The sequence below is a fragment of the Lontra canadensis genome, unplaced genomic scaffold, assembly GCF_010015895.1.
Source record: "Lontra canadensis isolate GAN:19392208 unplaced genomic scaffold, GSC_riverotter_1.0 scaffold18, whole genome shotgun sequence".
Taxonomy (NCBI): Eukaryota; Metazoa; Chordata; class Mammalia; order Carnivora; family Mustelidae; genus Lontra; species Lontra canadensis.
Genome location: NW_022631012.1, coordinates 5,359,489 through 5,379,226, shown reverse-complemented (window position 1 = coordinate 5,379,226; position 19,738 = coordinate 5,359,489). Strand labels below are relative to the sequence as shown.

General features: G+C 40.8%; 2 protein-coding genes across 8 annotated transcripts in view; one reads left to right on the top strand and one right to left on the bottom strand.

The window, feature by feature from the left end:
* The first annotated feature begins 1,058 nt into the window (after nt 1–1,058).
* RPE (ribulose-5-phosphate-3-epimerase) lies at nt 1,059–17,043 on the top strand. 4 transcript variants are annotated; one of them, XM_032859907.1, is made up of 7 exons: nt 1,184–1,292; nt 1,963–1,993; nt 7,453–7,532; nt 12,283–12,422; nt 12,812–12,946; nt 13,634–13,720; nt 15,839–17,043. In XM_032859907.1, exons 4-7 carry the CDS (start codon nt 12,285–12,287, stop codon nt 15,959–15,961), a joined length of 483 nt encoding a protein of 160 aa, XP_032715798.1. In that variant the 5' UTR covers nt 1,184–1,292; nt 1,963–1,993; nt 7,453–7,532; nt 12,283–12,284; the 3' UTR covers nt 15,962–17,043. The 4 variants fall into 4 exon arrangements, with proteins under 4 accessions (XP_032715797.1, XP_032715800.1, XP_032715798.1 ...); XM_032859906.1 differs by lacking the exon at nt 1,963–1,993 and having other exon boundaries at nt 1,059–1,292; XM_032859909.1 differs by lacking the exons at nt 1,184–1,292; nt 1,963–1,993 and adding an exon at nt 1,086–1,144.
* A 1,684-nt stretch (nt 17,044–18,727) lies between these two features.
* The window catches only part of KANSL1L (KAT8 regulatory NSL complex subunit 1 like), a 139,055-nt gene continuing 138,044 nt past the window's right edge, over nt 18,728–19,738 (bottom strand). For all 4 annotated transcript variants that reach the window (XM_032859902.1, XM_032859903.1, XM_032859901.1 and 1 more), the window contains one exon: nt 18,728–19,288. In XM_032859902.1, coding sequence (XP_032715793.1) covers nt 19,061–19,288 — 228 coding nt within the window. In that variant the 3' untranslated portion in view covers nt 18,728–19,060. The remainder of the gene's footprint in view (nt 19,289–19,738) is intronic.

The window sequence follows — 19,738 nt, the reverse complement described above, 5'->3', positions numbered from 1 at the left end:
CGTGAGCAAACTGGCTGCCCTCTGAATGTGGCCAGAACCACCATGGAAGCCAAGTTACCATCAGCTGGCTTTTGTACAGAGTAGAAGTGCCCATTCCCTGCAATCTAAGCTATGCTCTTGCTAAATCCTTTTTTTTTTTCCCCCCTCATGTGGTTTAATTTCGTCTGGCCCTGACTCAATGACCCTAGACACATTTATCAGAGAAACAGACACTCTTACCCTCTTCCAGATTGTGTCTGGATAGTAAATAAATGTATTACAATTTGTCACCGAATTACTGAGAAGGAAAAACAGAAGGTAAGGATGAGGGCTGGAAGCTCGAAGAATAGTAATAATAACCACCACATTTTGTACCGAGCACGATATCACAAGCTGGCTGCCTTACCTGGATTCACATATCTAATCCTTATAACAACCCTATAGACTGGGAGGATCCTAACAGATGAGAATTAGGAGGCAGGGGGGAAGTGACTGCCAGGGTACCTAGTTGGTACTTGGAAGGGAGAGGACTCTGCCCTAAATCTGACTCCTTCTCCTCTTCAGAGGAGTTCAAGGGGACGGAGATGAGAAGAAAGGATTTTATTTATTAGAGATCGTGAGCGAGAGAGCACAACCTTGTGGGGGATGGGGAGGCCGAGGGAGAAGCAGACCTCTGGCTGAGCAGGGAGCCCAAACTCTGGGCTGGAACCTGGGATCATGACCTTAACAAGGCAGATGCTTAACCTACTGAGCCACCCAGGCGCCCCTTTGTTGTGTTTTTTAAAGGCAAGCACAAGAGCTGGAGAGGAGAGGAAAGCAGTGCAGATGCAAACTACAGGGAAGCAAAAAGTGAAGTGAGAACAAGAGCTGGGGAAAGGGAACTGCAGAGGATGTAAATCAAAAAATTTACAAACTCCTCCAATTCCGTGAGGACTGGGAAATCTAAAACGCTTATATTACCAGAGGGAAGGTCAAAGAAAAGAACAGGCCTGCAGGCGAAGCCCCGCCCCCAAACCCCCGGGCGGACAGCCCCGACCCCCGGGGAGGCGGGACTTCCTCCCCGCGGGCAGCTGCTTCCGGTAGAGTCCGGAAGACTCTACGGGGAAGGGGCTAAAACTGCGCAGCCAATCGGGGCAACACTTTCGCCTTACCGGGGGACTCGGGGGTAACTTGCTCTTGGGAATCAGCACCATGGCGTCTGGCTGCAAGATTGGCCCGTCCATCCTTAACAGCGATCTGGCCAATTTAGGGGCCGAGTGTCTCCGGATGCTGGACTCTGGTGCCGATTATTTGCACCTGGATGTAATGGACGGGTAACTCCGCGGGGCTCGGGTCAGGGTTGCCGCGCGGGGCGGGCTCGGCGCACCTTTATTGAGTGCCTGTTGGGTGCACGGCTTCCCTGTACCGCGGAGCGCGTCACTCGAAACGCGATACTGAAAGAGGGACTGGGGTGAGAGTCCTGAAGGCCCTTCCTGGAGCGAACCCGAGGCGGAATCCTGGGCTGCGACAGCGTCCCAAACCTCCACCTTTTCCCCTCCCCCCACGTAACGTGTGGTCTCCCAGCACTTGGGACCGGGTGGCAGTCGTAAACCTCTAGGACACGTCTCTCATTTTCAGTTAGAGAAACCGAGGCCCAAGGGGATAGGCATGACTTGCCCAAGTTCATATAGCTAGTTAGTGGCAAAGCTGGAGAGACAGGTTTGGGTAACGACGAAGAGCTTGGCGCCTGTAGTGAGATTGCCCGATTGCCCGAGTTCTGCCATTGGATGGATCCCCTGGGACAAGCCACTTAACCTCATTGAGCTTCAGTTTCATTCAGTGAGAAATGGGAGTGATAATAGAACGTACCGCTTAGGCAGCTTTGGAAGATGAAATGAGCTAACACGTAAAGTACACAGTGCCTGGCATACAGTAAATTCTCTGTAATTATTAGTTGTTGTATCATTGTTCGAATTTTGATTTTCCTGTTTATTTTCTCTTCAGGCACCCTGCTCTTCAGGGAGGTCAGTTATTTGTAAGTAATTTTTAAGCACTGTAGTTACAGCACCTAATATTGTTCAGAATCAGGATGATGCTAGTTTCTTGAAGTTGGCTGTAAAATGTGGAAGTGAACCTAGAGAAAACAGTAGGACTCTCTCAGGATTACACAACATTGTGACAGAGTTGCAAATTGTGTTTTCTTGGGTTCGCCAAGTAGTTTTTTGAGCCCGGCTGATAACTAGCCTGAATAACAGCCATTACCTTGGGTTGGGGCAGAAAAATAAATTCATTTTAAATAGGTGAAACTCCTCCTGTGTGATCACACGCACATTTGCAAATTTGTATTATTTACAAAAGATGATCACTGACTTCCTTTTCTTTTTAATGTCACTCCTGTTACAAGAGTTTTGTCTTCCTTTGTTCTGTCTGGTTAAATCTGTTGTTTCCCTTTTGCTTCTCATTCAGTTATCAGTATCCCAACTGGTAATGGCAAAATCTTGGTCTTAGAACACCAAGAATTCTAGGCTAAGTGTGTGAGACTAGTAAGTATTATCTCTCACAAAAACTTGATTTTTGTTGTGCTATCATAGACATAATTCTGCTTTTCTGGAAAGTTCTGAACTTTTACATGTAACTGAATGGAGTGTGTACTTCATGTCCGGGACACAATTTTGTGTCTGAGATACCTACCTCAGGATAGAGCGGGCTACAAGTGTATGTGTGTAGTCTTTTTAATGGGGAAAGCAGTTTGGTTTTTAAATAAGTTTTATACCGTGTTTGAATAACTGGAAAAAATTTGTTTCTGTTCACAGGTTAGGAATATTAGGAATATTAATGATAACAGTAGTAGCTAATATTTTTGAATACTTAACTATTTCTGTTCTGATGCTCTTTGTGGTTTAACTCACACAACCTTATGAGGTGGTGCTGTTATTGGCATCAGCATGGGACAGTGGGGAATTGGACATAAAGAGGTCAAGTCACCTGCCTGAGGTCTCCTAGCAAGGAAATGGAGGAGCCAGGATTAGAACAGGCAACAGCTTGTGTTGTCTCAGAAACTATTGTCTTCTGTGGGAACTGGGCTTGTAGAGAATGAGTAACACATTCTTTTTCCTCAAAGAGTAACTATACACTTATTTTTGTTATTATTTCACGTCTCTCCTGCTACGCTATAAACTCCCTGAAAGCAGGGTCTCTTTGGCTCACCTCCGTTCTCCTCAGGTAAAGCACCATGACAGGCTTAGTTATAATTGGTTGAATGAATGACTGGTTCTGTCATAATAGAGGTTTTTCTAATGAATCACTTTTGTCCCCTCCCAGCCCTATGGCAAACCTGGAGCTTATTAAGATAAAAGTATTTGTTTTTTATTGATGCCTTTCCCCCTTTACCAAGTAACCTCTTGGTTTGACAAAATTAAGTCCTCTAAACACCATTCTAAAGCCCTTTCCCTTTTAACATTCACAACTTTTTGAGCTAAGAGGTATTTTTATCCCCCTTTGCAGAAGAGGAAACTAATTTAGGGATGGTCAGCCTCTTCCTGATGTCCTACCAGAAGAGGCAAAGCTGGCTGGTTTCTTAGGCCAGTGTATGAAAGTGGGGGTCTGGATTCCCTTATCCAAAGTGGCCAGCCACAACTTACCTTCCCTCCGGATATTGCGTTCATGCTTTTCCTTTTCTTGGTCCCTTTAAAAAAATCTCCAGTATTACAATTTGGATGCACCTGTTTCTCTCTGAAGCCCCCAGTTTCTCTCCTGATTAAAACTGAATGTCTTCATCTTGAAAGTCAGGAATGAGTTTTGGGAATACTGAGGGAGTGGCGGGGGGGTACGGTGCACTAGTATGGTTGGATACTTGAAAAAAAAGACAAGTGAGTTCTCTAGAAAAGAAAATTAGAATGCATATACACCTGTCATGACAGGGCAGTGACCAGAAATGTGTTGGTCCTAAGTGTAGGAACAGAGGAAATACGCAGTTTCTAAATTGGTTACCAGGATTTAAAATTGGGGGGATTTCACATTAGTACTGGGTTGCTGACCTTTGACATCCAGAGATTTGCCTGTAGTGGGTCTCCAGCCTCATGAGGCCACAATGGGCTGGAGCTGAATGGCAGCCACCATTAGCTAGGCTAGTGGATGTTCTTCATTTGTCTCCTCTCCCCATCTGCCCTATTGTGCTCCTCCATGTTTTCTGCCAGCCCCTGTAGGCACATGAAATTGTGTTTCCTGATTCTCAGGAAATGTTTTCTGGTTACAGTCTTGCTACATTTTAGATCAGCCTTAATCGTCTTCTTACCATCTTAGCCTTGTTGGGAGAGCTGGTAAAGGTTTTATCTGTCTGAAATAGATTGTATGACAGTTATAAACAAAGTTTAAGGTTCATGATGATACGTGATGAAAGAGAAAATAATTGTATTCCTGTGTTGGAAACAATTATAGCTTAACCTCAGTAAGTCTCTTGGGGGGGGAAGAGATACTTTTTTATTGTGTTTTCTTCTTTGCAGACTTCAGAACTACCTTTAAGGGGAAAAAAGACAATATAATGGTGAAGCAGGCTTCCTTGATGAGATTTCTCTTCATGATAGTGAAGTAATTTGGTATTTTCCAGGCTAGTCTAAGAACTCCCAGGGGAATCTGTCGAGAATTTAGATTCTCAGGTCCTCTTTGGAGTCGTAGGGTTGGAGGAGGGCTGGTAGATACTTATGTGACGGGTGCTCCCAGGGTTACTGTTGTCAGGCAGATTAGGACACCCTGACTTCCATGCTTGGGTTTGTTGCCCTTTTTTGTTTCAGCTTAACCGTAAGCCTTTTGTTTCTTCTGAGGGTGTCGGTAGGTTTCTGTCCTTCAAGTGGCTGAGGCGAACCCAGTGTATTGCTCTGGTCGTCAGTGCAGTTAGTCCTACCATTTGAGGATCAGTAGTTTTAGGTAATATTTTATTCTTGTTTCCCAGTAAATTAAAGGTCTATTTGTTTTTTTTTTTCTCCTGTTTTTCTCAAGATGTGTGTGTGTAGATATATGTGAAAGTAGACAGTCTCTTTTGGTTATAAAGGCAGCCTAAAGTTGAGGCAACAGAAGCCCTTCGAAGACCATGCAGCAAATTACAAGAACAGGGAACAAAATCCAAATCTTCTGTCCCAGAGTTGTATAATATCCAGTAAGCCTCACTGTCTGCTTCCCTGGTCCTCACCTCCAAGTTCTAAGTAAACACAATAAGCATCTTATCTGTAGCGCAGGCAGTCACTGCTCTTAAGTGAACAGTAGAATGATTTCCTAAGTACTGGACAGCCAGCCTCCAAGGACCACAGTGTTTGCAGGTGTCCCTACTTACCCGGTGTCCACCTTACCCGGTCCCTCTCAGAGGTGTCCTGATTCCTGACCTCTCCTCCTCCCCTGAACTTTCTTTTTTTTTTTTTTTTTTTTTTGTTGGTCATCAGTAGATGGGCAGGTGAGCATAATAGTTAAGAACTTGAACTTCGGAGCCAGATGGCCTGTGTTTAATGCCTGCCTCTGGCAGTTACTGGCTGTGTGACCTTGAGCTTCTTTTCCTTGTCTATAAAGTACAGGTATTAGGAGTACCTACCCCCTTGTGTGGTGTTAATGAGTTCACATATGGAGCGTACTTAGAATGGTGGCTGGCCCATGTCAGTTTTAATTTTTTTTATGAGCACTTATTCTGTCTGTCCTCTAAGCTTAAGGTGTTGATCATGGTGTATTCTCTGTTCACCTCTACAAATCTAATCTGTTAACAGTCCTGTCATGTGTATCTGTCTTCATTTCCATTCTTAACTGTTGTTGCCATTTGCCAACACCCACCTCCTTTCTTCTGATGTACTGCCCAGTCCATCATCCTGTTTTATTATTTGCACTTTATTTTTTATTTGCTTCTTGCTTTAATATTATCATTATCATTTTAAGTCATCTCTATATCCACTGTGGTGCTCGAACTCACAACTCTGAGAAGGGCAAAAGTCACAAGCTTCATGGACTGAGTCCGCCTGCTTCTGGCTTTAAAACCTCACCTCACATTTACCACAGGATGGAGTTCACAACCACCAAGCCTGGCATCCGATATCCTTAGTGTGACGTAGTCGGCCTCCTGTTCTTCTCATGCTTGCCAAACTGAACACCACCACCTCTCCTTCTTTGAATATGACTTGCTTATTTCTGCCTTTGCTTCATTTCTTTTCCCACCTTTACAAAATTCTCTTTATTCTGTAAATCTTGTGATCTTCCCCTCTTTTCAAGTGCCATATTACTTTCATATTGCCCAGTTTTTGTTCAGCTTTTCTTGAAATCCTCGTGTAGGGTAATATCTACTACTACTAACCAATAAAGCCCAGAGTTCAGTGGATTAATATTATAAAGTTTGTTCTCAGTCCTGTCACGGTTGAGTGTGAATGTCCTTCCATGAAGAAATTCGGGGAGATTGTCTCCTTCCATCCTGTGACTCTTGTCACATTCCCTAAGGGTTTCTCTACTGATAGGAAGGTAAAGTGAGAGCAAAAAAGGAATACTTCTTAACCTCCTGGGTTCTGTAGTGCCACCATCACTTAAATTCACAGTCCTTTGGTGAGCTCCAGTTGCATGGGCCACCTGGATATGAAAGGAGTTGGCTTTCACCAAAAGCTGTGACCGTAAGGTCATGGCTTCTATTGAGGCCTTAGCTGTTCCCTTGCCAATGAGATGGTAAGCTTCTCTAGGTAGGCAGGAACTCCCATATTTCTGTATAAAACCCAGGCTGGTCCTTGTATAGAGGGGGTTTTGTTAAACACTGTAGTGAGCTAGTTATTGAAGGACTACCTGAAGTAGGTTATGGTGTGAAGTACTTTGGGTTGGTTGTGAGGAAGACCTCATTTGAATCCTGCTGCCACAGATTATGAACTGGGTGATAACTTAAGGAAGTTATTTATCCTGTGCTCTTCAGGTGGAGATAGAACAGCATCTCCCTCGTGAGGCTGTCGTGAAGCTGTAATGAAGGAAGGTATAACACCTGGCATGTTGTAAACCCTCCGGAAATGGTGGTTATTAATATACATATCAAGCTTCTTTGCTGATAATCACTAAGAAATGTTAAATTAATTGTCATTTAGTGCCCTGTGATAGAGGTGGATTAGAAGTAGCCACAGGCATCCTGTGACAGATGAGGGTTTGAGACCCATGTTAAAGTCCAGAACTTCCTAACTAGTGTGTGACTTGGGCAAGTCATAACTTTTGGGTTTTGATTGTCTTCCTTCCATTTTTACCTGTTGGATGATGAATTATAGAGTTAAGTCTTGTGCCGTTGTTATGATTTGTTGAAATATCAAGGAAATAACTCCTTTGTAAAGCTGAAATTATCGAGATGTTTTTGGTATTTAATACTATTGATGTTAAATATTGCATTGAAAAATACTGCAATCACAGATGATCCTCCTAACCCCCATGAGAATACATTTGAGAAAAATACAGAAACTGAGTCGAAAACATTTTCAGAGTAAGATTTTGTTTGTCTTATAGGCATTTTGTTCCCAACATCACCTTTGGGCACCCTGTGGTAGAAAGCCTCCGAAAGCAGCTAGGCCAGGATCCTTTCTTTGGTAAGTGGGTGTTGTGCTGTTGGAAGCCGGATGTGTTGCTCGAGTAAAAGAAAAGGAGACGGTTTATTTCTCAGCTTCCAATCTCATCTTGAACCCTTTCGCCTGCTCTCTGTGCCAAGGCTCCATTGTTTGCTTGTAATAAGCCAGACTCTTTCTTGCTTCAGGGCCTTGGCAGTTTTCGCTGATCTCTCTGCTTGGAGCACTGTTGACTTGGCCAGCTCTGCCTTATCTTTTGGCCCTGAATTATTGGCATTTCCTCAGAGAGGCCTTTCTGAGCACCCCATCCTAAATTAACCTTTGTCCAGTTACCTTAACACCTTCTGAATTTTCTTTCTAGAACTTCCTTCAGTCAGATTACTTTTATCTAACTGTAAACTCCTTTAGAGCAGGAATTTAATCCACTTCGTTTACTATGGTTTTCCTAAAGGTAATTGTAGACCAAAAATTGGAGTTTAGTGTAATTGTTACATTCGAATCTAGAAGTGAAACCAATTATTTCATTCAAATTGGGGTTTCTGCAAGTGGGGCCAGCGTATGCTCCACTGTGGTGTTGTAGGATAAGGTGAGTTAAAACTTTGAAGAAGACCCAGTAACCTGGAAGTTATTTCTCATGAACATGGATTTAGTCCTCACGTTGATATTGCTCTTTTAAACAAAGTTAGCCGTGGCTTAAACTTAGATTTTTTTTTTTTTTTTTGGTAGATTATGGACCAATTTTATGAAGGATTCTTGCTGCGCAGCCCTATATGGTCGTCACTAGCCACGTGTGGCTATTTAAATTTAAGTTACTTCAGATTAAAAGAAATGAAAGATGAAGCTTCTCGGTGTTATTAACCATATCGCAGGCTCTAGATAGCCACGTGAGTCTGGTGACTGCTGCATTGTACGGTGCCATTTGTGGAACATGGCCATCGTTGTAGAAGTATCTCTCGGGCAGAGCCTTATAGTATCCATGGACTTTACACGAAAGAAAATGTACCTTATCAGTTTATGTAGCAGAAGGGAAACTGTATTCAATTAGCACATTCACCATTTTGAAATTTTCAGATAATGGAATATAATCCTCTGATGACCTAAACTTTTTTATTACATTTTAAAAAATGAATTTACCAAGAAAAATTTGTCTTTAGGAATATCAGAGGTGAATACAATAAGTAACCTTGTTTGTGCCCTCTGTGCCATGGCTGCAGAGTCCTGTGCATCTGGCTTTGTATGGATTTAAACGAATTCTTTTTTCCCTTTTCTCTTTTATTTGGACTCCTGGCATCACTTCTCATTGCTGTCTGTGTCTTCTGTGTTTGTGCCTGTCTTACCAACCCTATTGACATGACCACACACAGTCTGCTTTTTCTTTCTGCTTTTAGTTTATTTGCCAATAAACTTGCTCATCAGTCTGTCTAGAAGTGGGTCTGCAGTAAAGATGAATGGATTCCAAATGCTTTAATGTTTGGGTTTTGTGACCTTTGTTTCTTATATCAAGAAGTGTGTTTTTGTTTCTTGGATCTTGGTCCTTGTTGGGTAACTGATTCATGTGTCTATTCTAAGAAATAATTCACAAGTTGCTAAAGTTCTGAACTGTTCAATCTCAGTATTGAGTAGAAATAACCATGAAGCAATCAAGTGATTGGGAAAATCTGTTGGTTTTGTGTTTTTATTTTTGTTTTTATTTTTGTTTTGCGGTTATCTAAATCCGTGGTCTTCAGGTATGGTCTGAGCACCCACAGGAATCCCTTGCAGATGGAACAGGAGGTGAACACTGTTCTCATAAGATAGGGTTATTTGCCATTTTTTGTACAGATAGTACAAAAGCGGTGGTGAGTTTGCGTGGCCCGAATCAGGGCAATGGTATTGAACTATCCAAGGATTTTCTGTGTTACTCTTCGTCAGCCTTCATAGTAAATATCCTTGTTCATAGTAAATATCATAGTAATATCCTTGATATTTCATGGTAAATATCCTTGAAGAATCATACAGATTATTAACTACAGGAAATCTTGATACTTAGGTGAGTTTCTTTTACTACTCTGTGTGGCAGAATGGGAAGTACATATGAAGCCTTTCTCCTGCGTACGGGGTGATGATGGTTTTCTCGAGGAAAACCACTTGCACCACACGGAGTTGTGAACTGACTGGCTGCCTTTCTCACCAGCACTATTTTCACTTGAATGAACAGCCGGCAGATGAAGTGTGCTTATCAGACTCGGGTATCTTACTGCCATTTTCTTTGAAATAAACTGAGTTAGCCTGTCACTTCAAGGGAGATACCTCATTTCTGTTTCCACTGATAAAGTTAGAGCTTGCAAGTGAAAATTGGAATTTTGAAAAAACTTGTGTCTGCCTCTGTGAGGTCATTAGCTTTCCGCTATTTACAGCTGTTCTGATAAAATCTGTAGTGATATTAACAAGTGTGATTTTCTGATAGAACATAATGAAATGTGTCACTCTTTGGAAGATCTGTGTCAGTCAGTGAACTGGTACTTAAAAGATCCATTCACAGTGTATTAGGATAGGCCCGCGGCTTTCAGTGTAACAAAGTGCACACCGTTCCCTGGGAGAGTTTACAGATGCCACATTGCAGCTAACCCTTTATAAAAGTCCTACTTGTCAAGTTTTGGGGTAGAAATAGAAGAAAATCTGCACTAGTCTGAAAAGGCTATTAATGTGCCCCTCCCTTTTCCTTGTACTTTTTCCCCTTTTCTTCACATAAAATGACATAATGCAACCAACTGAATGCAGAGCAGATGTGAGAATCGAGAGGTCTTCTGTCAGACCAGACGGTAGGAACTTAACAAAAGTGTAAAATAACGTCACTCTTATATTAACGTGATAGATTTATTATTGCTTATTATTTTTAAGTGAATTAATAAGTAGACACTTAAAAATTTCTGAGTTTGAATTTTTTTTTTAAAGATTTTATTTATTTATTTACAGACAGAGATCACAAGTAGGCAGAGAGGCAGGCAGAGGGAGAGAGAGGGGAAGCAGGCTCCCCACTGAGCAGAGAGCCCGATGCGGGGCTCGATCCCAGGACCCTGAGATCATGACCTGAGCCGAAGGCAGAGGCTTTAACCCACTGAGCCACCCAGGCGCCCCGTGTTTGAATTTCTAATACATTTTAAATATTTATAAATATAGTCCACATCAGCAGCACTTCAGGAATCGTCAGTAATTCTTGACGGAAGACTGATGACGGAATGTTTGAGAACTGCTGACCTCAGTACATTAACTATAGGCAGTTCCACTGACCCATGGCTCTCTGAACACTGGAGATTGTCTAGTGAGGGCTGCCCATGGGGCCTGCGTACTGGAGAGTGAACAACATAGCAGTCCAGTAACTTAAGAAATGAGTCAACTAGATATTTTAAAGCAGATTGATTTTTTTTTCTTGGTGTTTATTGTTTAGAACACAAAGAAATAAACACCAAATAGAGTCTGTCTTTTAAAAACAATGTTTTACCTATTAATCCAGGTTTTATTTTTGTTACTTTTGTTAGTTTGGAAATATAAACTTTAACCTTGGCTTCATTTGTCAAGCAGTATTCTTTTTTTCCTGATAGTTTTCAAAGCCTTGTTGCGTTTTATGGTCTCAGTCGAGTTCTAGAATACTAGAAATTTTTTTTTTTCACTATAGCTCAGCTGTATCAAGTATGCTTCCTCTGGCAAAAAACAGTCTCGCAACTCTTCTTAGCACATCCATCTGGCACAGGGATATTTACTGTTTTCTTCCTGACAGCATCATTTCTCGATTCAGCCTCTTTTAAGCCACCTTCTTCTCGTTAATTGCTCGTGTGTTTTAAGTCAGGATCCTACAGAAGGCCACCCTGTTTCCCCTAGCCTGTCTCTGTGACTTGAGCTCTCCAGTTGGGATGCGGTCAGACCTGCAGTTTCCTGCCACACTCTCCTGGCTCCTGCCCCCTCACTGGCCGCCATGGTAGCCCACGGCTACTCCGGCTGGCCGGCCGGAGCTGCAGAGCCGGAAGCCTGCCGCTCTCACCAGCCTCAGTGGCTGCTGTCGTCCTTGCTTCCCTGGGTGACTGCCGTGGCCTCCTCCGTGAGATCTTGTCATTTCGCTCAAGATCCCACCTGTCCCCCTGTCTCACTCAGAGTAAAGCCCAGTGGCTTCAGAGCTCTGTCCTGGGTCTACTCACCCTGTGCCCCTTTGATCTTACCTGTTCTCCCCTCCCTGCCGCAGGCCTCCCCCCGCCCCCGCAGCCGGCCACACTGGCTGTATTAACTACCATCCCAGTGTGTACTGTGTTTACTTCTTTTCTTTATGGTGTGTCTCCCCTACTAAGAATGTAATCCCCATGTCAGCAGAGGCTTCTGTCCATCTGTTTTTTGCGCTGTCCCTGGGGCCTCGAGTAGTTAATGGTGCAGTAAGTGCTCCATTAAGATATTGGTAGAATCACTTAATTTAGCTGTCTTATTTTATAGATGAGGAACTAAGTCTACGTAGATAATAGGACTTTTTAAAAGTTTTCTTAGAGTGGCATTTCCTGGACCTAGGTTTCCTGAGTTCTAGTTCCTGTCATATACAGCACCATATGCTTTGGGTGGAAAAATGTGGGGTTTTTTTTTGTGAGTTTAACCAAAGCCCTATCTAGCTATACAGAAGGGTAATTATTTAAGAATTACTTTAATGCCAAATAGTTCATTATCCAAAGCGGCAAAAACGGTGGGCTGGCTTCAGTTATCTGAGCCAGGTATTTTCCTTTCAGTAATATTTAGGAGTTGTGTCTTTCCTTTCTAGACATGCACATGATGGTGTCCAGGCCGGAACAGTGGGTCAAGCCAATGGCCGTGGCGGGAGCCAATCAATACACCTTTCATCTTGAGGCTACTGAGAACCCAGGGGCGTTGATTAAAGACATTCGGGAGAATGGGATGAAGGTGAGAGGTCAGCAGTGAGAGTAACGTTCTCTACTATTCGCTGTCAGTGTGGAAGTTTGGGTGGAAGACAGAAGTGATCGGTGGACGAGACCGGACTGCGGCCGCTGTTCTTCAGCTGAGAAACCAGCGTTTAAGTATAACTTGTTTGGGAGACAGGATTTCTAGATTCCACTCATGTTTCCTGAAAATGACTGCCTGTTAGAAACATTTACATTGGGGTAGCCTTGTTGACTTTAAGAAAGTACTTATAATCTGAATAATTTATGCATTCCATGTCTGTGTCTGTTCTATTCTCTAAGAATAGATATTTCTACTGGGTCTGATGTACCACAGTTATAAAATATGTAAATAATTGCTAATGTGATGTAGCAAATTTGTCTCTGTTATAGGTTGGCCTTGCCATCAAACCGGGAACCACAGTTGAGTATTTGGCACCATGGGCTAATCAGATAGATATGGCCTTGGTTATGACAGTGGAACCTGGGTTTGGAGGGCAGAAATTCATGGAAGATATGATGCCAAAGGTAAAAAACTATTTCATTTGGGGGTGAGGCTTTTATTGTTTGTGCTCATTCAGTAAGTGTACATTGAACCACTTGTGTGTTTTAGACCTGTCTCGCTCTGAAGGTGATGCGGGAGGGAGGCCTACAGATCACTGTAATATGGTGTGACAGATGCCATAAAAGATGGAGGTTTGGAAATGAGGAAAAAAATTTAACATCTTAATCTTGAAATTTTCTTCCAAAGCTATTATCTCTGTAGCCTTCAGACCTCTTGGGAGATCTCCTTTCATTGAGCATTGAGGGTTTTATGTTTGTCTTATTGGCATGAGGTATATTCTCTGCAAAGGCATGACAAATTGAATGCTGTTTCCCGAATAGAACAAGCCTTGCTTTTATGAAACTGAATTTGTTTCAGTATATGAAAAAGGAAAGTATCCCCAGTTGTCATTGGTATTCATAAAAAGTTATCTGTGTGATGGGGTGCCTGGCTAAGCATGCAGCTCTTAATCTCTGGGTTCTGAGTTCGAGCCCCACATTGGGTATAGAGATCACTTAAGTAAGTAAACAAATAAATAAATATTGTGTGAGATATTTGGAGTTGTGTCGTAGCGGCTGATGATGGCTCTTTGATTTTTTGCTTATTTGGTTTTGTTTATTTCCCCCCATGTATCCACCATAGGAGTCACTTATTTTTTCATGTATATCTAGGTTCATTGGTTGAGGACCCAATTCCCATCCTTGGACATAGAAGTCGATGGTGGAGTAGGCCCTGACACTATCCATAAATGTGCAGAGGTGAGACCGCTCCTCAGCTGTGACCCAGACCCGTTTCCTTTCAAATGTGTCTAGTAGGATGTTGTCTTGTGCGCCAAAGAGATTTCCCCTTCATTTCCTAATTGCCTTTCTTTCTGGGAAGAGCACTTTTCTTATTCAAATGTAAAACTATGAAAATGAAGAGCAGTAAGTGATATATTCTCAATTATACGTTCATTAAAAAGTAAGTCCCAGCTATCTGAGTAATGCTGAAGGAAGTTTTTTGGTTTTTGTTTCTGGGTTTTGTTTTTGTTGTTGTTGTTTTTGTTGTTGTTGTTTTTTTAAAGAATATGCTTAATGCCAGCCTTTCTGAAATTATTAAGTTCTAGGACTTGGAGTAAGACATTTTTCCAAAACATGGAAAGAAAACATACCTGCTTATAAGGTGAAAAGATGGTTATTTTGTGTAACTGAGGTGTATTAGTTACTAGTTTGTCCCTTGCAAGAACTGACTAGAGCTGTTTCTGATGGAAATCTAGGTCTGATTTCTGGATGCCTGGGGTCCTCTATGTAGAGGTGGGATGAGTTTTCCCAAGTAACTAGCGGAGCCGAGTTAGGCCCTGAGTTTCATAAGAGGGTGCCGGCCAAATGATCTCAGGGTTGTGAGGTCAAGCCCCATGTTGGGCTCCACGCTCAGTGTGAGTCTTCTTGAGATTCTCTCTCTCCTTCTGCCCCTCCTGCTCGTGCTCTCTCTTTAAAAAAAAAATCCTTAAAAAAACCAGAGGGGTGGTGGCTGCCAGCTCCTTCGGTAATACTGCAGGCCATTAAAGTTTATATGGCCCATTTTTGTTAAGTGACATGCTCTAATCTGCACTTTCAGTGTTTTGTATAAATGCCATACTTTTCTGCCTGGTACTTCTCAAAAGTTTGGTTGTGAGATATTTACGAAAGAGGAGTGGACCAAACAATTAGTGAGCATATATCCTTTGGCCACTTCTTACTGAACTGTGTTTTTGCTGCTGGGCTTTTCCTGCTTACATGTCAAGCTGTAACCCTATAAAACCAATGTTTGTTTTCATTTTTATGAGAATTGTCATTGGAGATGCAGTGTGCTGTATCACAGAATGACAGGGTCTCCTGGGAGGAATTTTCCTCCCTTCCAGGGCCTCTAGCTTCCTGGTACTTTGTTCTGGTAGCAGATCACAGGACAGATTGGGTTTCCCTCCTCGAGTCAAATCCGGGGAGCTCAGAACTAAATTTGGACTTACCTTATATGCTTTTCTCTGTGATTTCTTGGCTTCCACATTAAGAAGTATCTCAAAAAACTTTCTTAAACCCTTCAAAGCCTTTGTGGGATGCAGTGAAGCATGCATTAAAACGTGTTTCATTCTTTCTGACATCAAAATGAGAAAATTTAATGTTGCCATATTTTATAGTTTCACATTTTAGCAGTAATTGTCTACCAGTTCATACACTGTTGACTCTTGAAGAACATGGGTCTGAACTGCATGGGTCCTTTTTTACAGTATTGTATTTTCCTTATTAATTTTTAACAATTTTTCTTTTCTTTAGCTTACTTTATTATAAGAATATAGTACATGATACATGTAACTTACAGAGTATTTATGAATCAGCTGTTTATGTTATTGGTAAGGCTTCCAGTTAATAGGAGGCGATTAGTAGTTCGATTTGGGGCAGTCAAAAGTTACACGTGGATTTCTGACTGCATGGCGGGTCAGTACCCCTGACCCCTGCATTGCTCGAGGATCAACTACGTAAAGATTAAAAGATACTTTGTTTTTTTAGTAGCTAGGTCAGCATTGGCATATTTTGGAGAAACCCTAATAGAATTGAGGATTAAAGGGTTTTACAGCTTTTTCTAAATATTAGCAAAGATGCAACAATGTTGCTTATTTTAAAGGTGGTCACAAACAAATCTGTGATTTCATAAACCCATTTAAAAATAACTTGGTATCTTCACTTGGTAAGTATTTCAACTTTATCTTCATTGAACTAGATTGCTTAAGTCTGTCATCTCAAGGTAGCTTTCGTATGTTCAAGCGCTGACAGTGCAAGGATAGAAACTGTAGTCCAGAAATTCTGTTTTAAGCCCCTGTGCCTCTTCCTTTGAACTATAACCTGAATGTTTACTTCTTCCAGGCAGGAGCTAACATGATTGTGTCTGGCAGTGCCATTATGAGGAGCGATGACCCCAGATCTGTGATCAACCTGTTAAGAAATGTTTGCTCAGAAGCTGCTCAGAAACGTTCTCTTGATCGATGAAACCACAAGGAGTCCAGTGTTTATGCTCATGAATTCTTTTTACTGGAAGACAAGAATATTGACTATCAAATCCTATCACAGTTGAAGCAGTGCTGTTTTTCTGAGCAGCTATTCATTCCAGTGACTAAAATCTATTCTGCAGAACGTTCCAAGAGGTTAGAAATTGGTGTGTATAACTACCTTTTTAGTGATGGAATTTAGAGATTAGTGTGGTAAAATACCATTTTTACTGGGAGACTTGATTTTTATAAAGTAAAAATATGGCTGTATTAAGGTTATGAATGGAAGTGTGTCTTAAAGCCTAATGAAGGTAGAGTAGCTACTATGAAAAAAATGGTTTTTTCTGCATTTTAAATCTTCTCATTTCTTGGTTTTCCAAAGCAAAGGAAGTCCTTATTCCTGTTTCGTGTTATTTTGATTTGTCTCTGCGCATGACAACATGAGTAGAATGGAACTTGTGAAAAATCTAAGTTTGAATCTGGTTAGGATGGTACACTGTATTCTTGCTTCTTTAACATCTTTTACTTTGCGCCTTATATTTGATACATAAAAACTGTAAAAACAGTGTATGAAGCCCAGGGATTTCAGGTGGATTGTTCTAAAATTACAAATACAGATTTTATCAAGTTGTTTTCTTTGTCAGCTCTGCTGGAGGGGCAAGTTATACAGTGATCCCACCCGTTCCTTTTCTTAACAATAATCTTGTGCTAGCTTTGAGCAGAAAGGAAAGGAAAGCTTCTATTTGGAAGTACTATTGAGTTGAATCTGGACTCTTCTCCTAACTATTTGACTTATTTGACGTTAGCAAATCAAATCAGCCAGTCTCTTTGAGTATCTGTTAACTGATTTATACATTGAATATAATTATAATAACCATGTAAGGTTATATTGAGCATTAAAAGAGATCATATGCTATCTGTAAAGCTCCTGCTACCATTCCCAGAATTATAGTAGAATTGATGCTCAATACAAAGTAGTTGTCATTTATATTTTGTAGCCTATAAAGTCCTTCAATATAAGCTCATTAAATGCATAAATCAGTCTTAAGAGTAGAACAGGTACTTTTGTCCCCATTTAAAAAATGAAGATACTAGAGCTCAGCAACAGGTTGGTCCTACTGAAAGAACCCGGTGAGGCACAGGAGTTCTGGGTTTGTACTTTTTTTTTTTTTTTTTTTAACAGATGGAGCCCTTGGGATGTAGATAGGCAACATTGTAACATTGTCTTATTTGCAGTCTAATTTTACGCTAAAGCAGAACCAGATGGCTGAGGATATTCTGGATACTATGGATTTGACCCCAAGGATATATATTGTATTAATCCAGCAAAGACGAGGTAGGCCAAAAGATGACAAGATACAGAGTTAATCCGTACACTAAATACTTAAAACTGTGTCCCAGGTTATACTTTGACCACAAATATGTTATCTGTTACTTCATTCTTGCCAACACTCTTGCTATATAATACATATGGCAGGAAATAAACAGGTGACTAGTGTCATTAAACTTCTTTAGGCTACTATGAGTTTTACGAAATAAGGCAAAATGAGAACATTAACACTTCCACATGAGAGCTTCCTTGGTTTTTTCTATCCTACAAGGTAAAAATTTGTCCTTTTATTTTGACTTAGGAAAGGTTTGTGCCGTGAATAGGTGGCATTTAATCAAATCAGACCACACAAGGCATATAGAAATAACTTTAATTAAAAAACTTACATAGAAGATTATAATGTCAGACATGACAAAGATTTGAGCTTATTTGCCTAGACAACTTCGGTTTGTCTGGCTTTTGTTTCCTTTTTTAAAAATAAATGTACAGTAAAACTACAGCAAAAATTTGTCAGTATTGAATTTGCATTTTTTTTCTTCCTTAAAGGGACTAGTATAATTTCCAATCCCTAACAAAAAACTTCATGTCAAATCCCCCCCGACTAGGCCAGATGGCCAGGATTGTCAGTTCTATGGGTATTATAACTTGAATAACCTTTTTCTTTAATATGAGAAACTGCCTCAGCTTTTACATAGAGAAAGTTATGTGATAGCTTCAAAAGGAACTTTCCTTAACGTACACTCCTGTATTCAGTATTGAAGCGTTATCCTTTGAAAAATTTTCTCACTCTAGGATACAAGAATAGATGCTTATTTGAATTGAGTGAGCTAGAGTAAGGAATAACCAAATTAACTAGAAATACAACAGTTTTTTTATACTGTTATATACTGATAGGACTTTACTGTTGCTTATTTTAAGTTGGTGTCTTCTCTCCATGAGATACATAAAATAGATAAAATTCAGGTTTTAAAAGAGACCAATATTTAACTGTACTTTGCTTGTCTTAATCTGTTAGGAGCGAATGGAAAGTAACCCTTAGTCTAACAGGTAACAGTGATTTTAGATAAAGGTATATTGTGTTATCTTGTATAGAAATTTCCATAAATAACTTCTGTTGGTTAAACGTGTTTTTTAAAAAATTATCTCCCCATAACCAAGACTTAGATATCCATTATCACTGGAACCTGTGCTTTGTTTAGAGTACAACTTACATTTCATGGGGTAGTTCATACATGCATTTTCAAGTGGAGTGGTCACTGCCAGTGTTTTTAAAAATGATGTGTGTGTATATGGGTATGTACACTATATACACACATATGTGTATAATATATTTCTGAGGTAATTTTAATGAATCACCCTAGAAATTACATAGAAATGTACAGGAAAAAGAGTTGTAATTTGATGCACAGGTGTATATGTATGTGCGTGTGTACACACACACACACACACACACACACAAAGTCTTTGAAAAGTCATTTACCCAGTAATGTGATTTAACAACAGATTGCAGCAGTTAATTTTTTGGTGCTTGTGATTTGCATCATAAACACAAAAGACTAGCACTTGTCTTGTAGGTGAAAAGCTAGTTATTCCTGTGGTTCAAGAAGGAAAAAGACCTACCTTGCCTGTTTTATAACAGCATAAAAGATTAATACATGCAGTACATGCTCTTACTCTGGAATTGTGACTGAAGGGGTGGGGGATGGAAAGCAGGGCTTTTTTTTTTCCCCCCCGTTTTCCATTCACATACTTTTTTAAACCTGTTCCCTGTCACCTATTTTTTTTAATATGAGTAAGTCCTAGACCAAAAGGTTTATACTCCTCCATTTCGTCTGCCTGCCTTTTTGGATGGTGACTGTTCTCTGGTGCACTGGGACAGACTTCACCACGGGAGGCTGGGCTCAAACTTTCACTGTGATCCTTCTTTTCATCCTGGCATAGTAAAGTTTCTGTGTCTTCGTCCTTCAGCGGAAAAGTCCGTCGTTCCCACCACAAAGACTGAAAGAGAGAACATTTTCAGTTAAGTTTCAACTGATTTGTTTAAATTCACATATCAAATAATCCTTAAATGTCAATTTTGTAATTCCTGTTTTGTTCTTTAGTGCATAAATGCAAACTTTCATTTCGACCTGAATATCTAGCAACTCAAATGGGTCGTTACTGGGAATTGCCTAGAGACCTTAGGGAATTAGGTTTTCACTGTGCCCTTCCACGAAGAGGAGACCCTGCTGGAGAGCATCAGTTTTCATTTTCAGCATTGGAGTGCGCTCAGAAAGCCCCTTGCAGTGTGTGTGTATCTCCTACTTTCATGTCTTCATTTCTGGCCCATAATTACAGACACCTATTGACTCTTCCTTCCCCAAACTTCCTCCGCCTTGCCGATTAATTTCTATAGTTGGTGATCTCCGTTCTAGATCTTGTTCTTCTTTTCCAGTACCTCCTTATGAA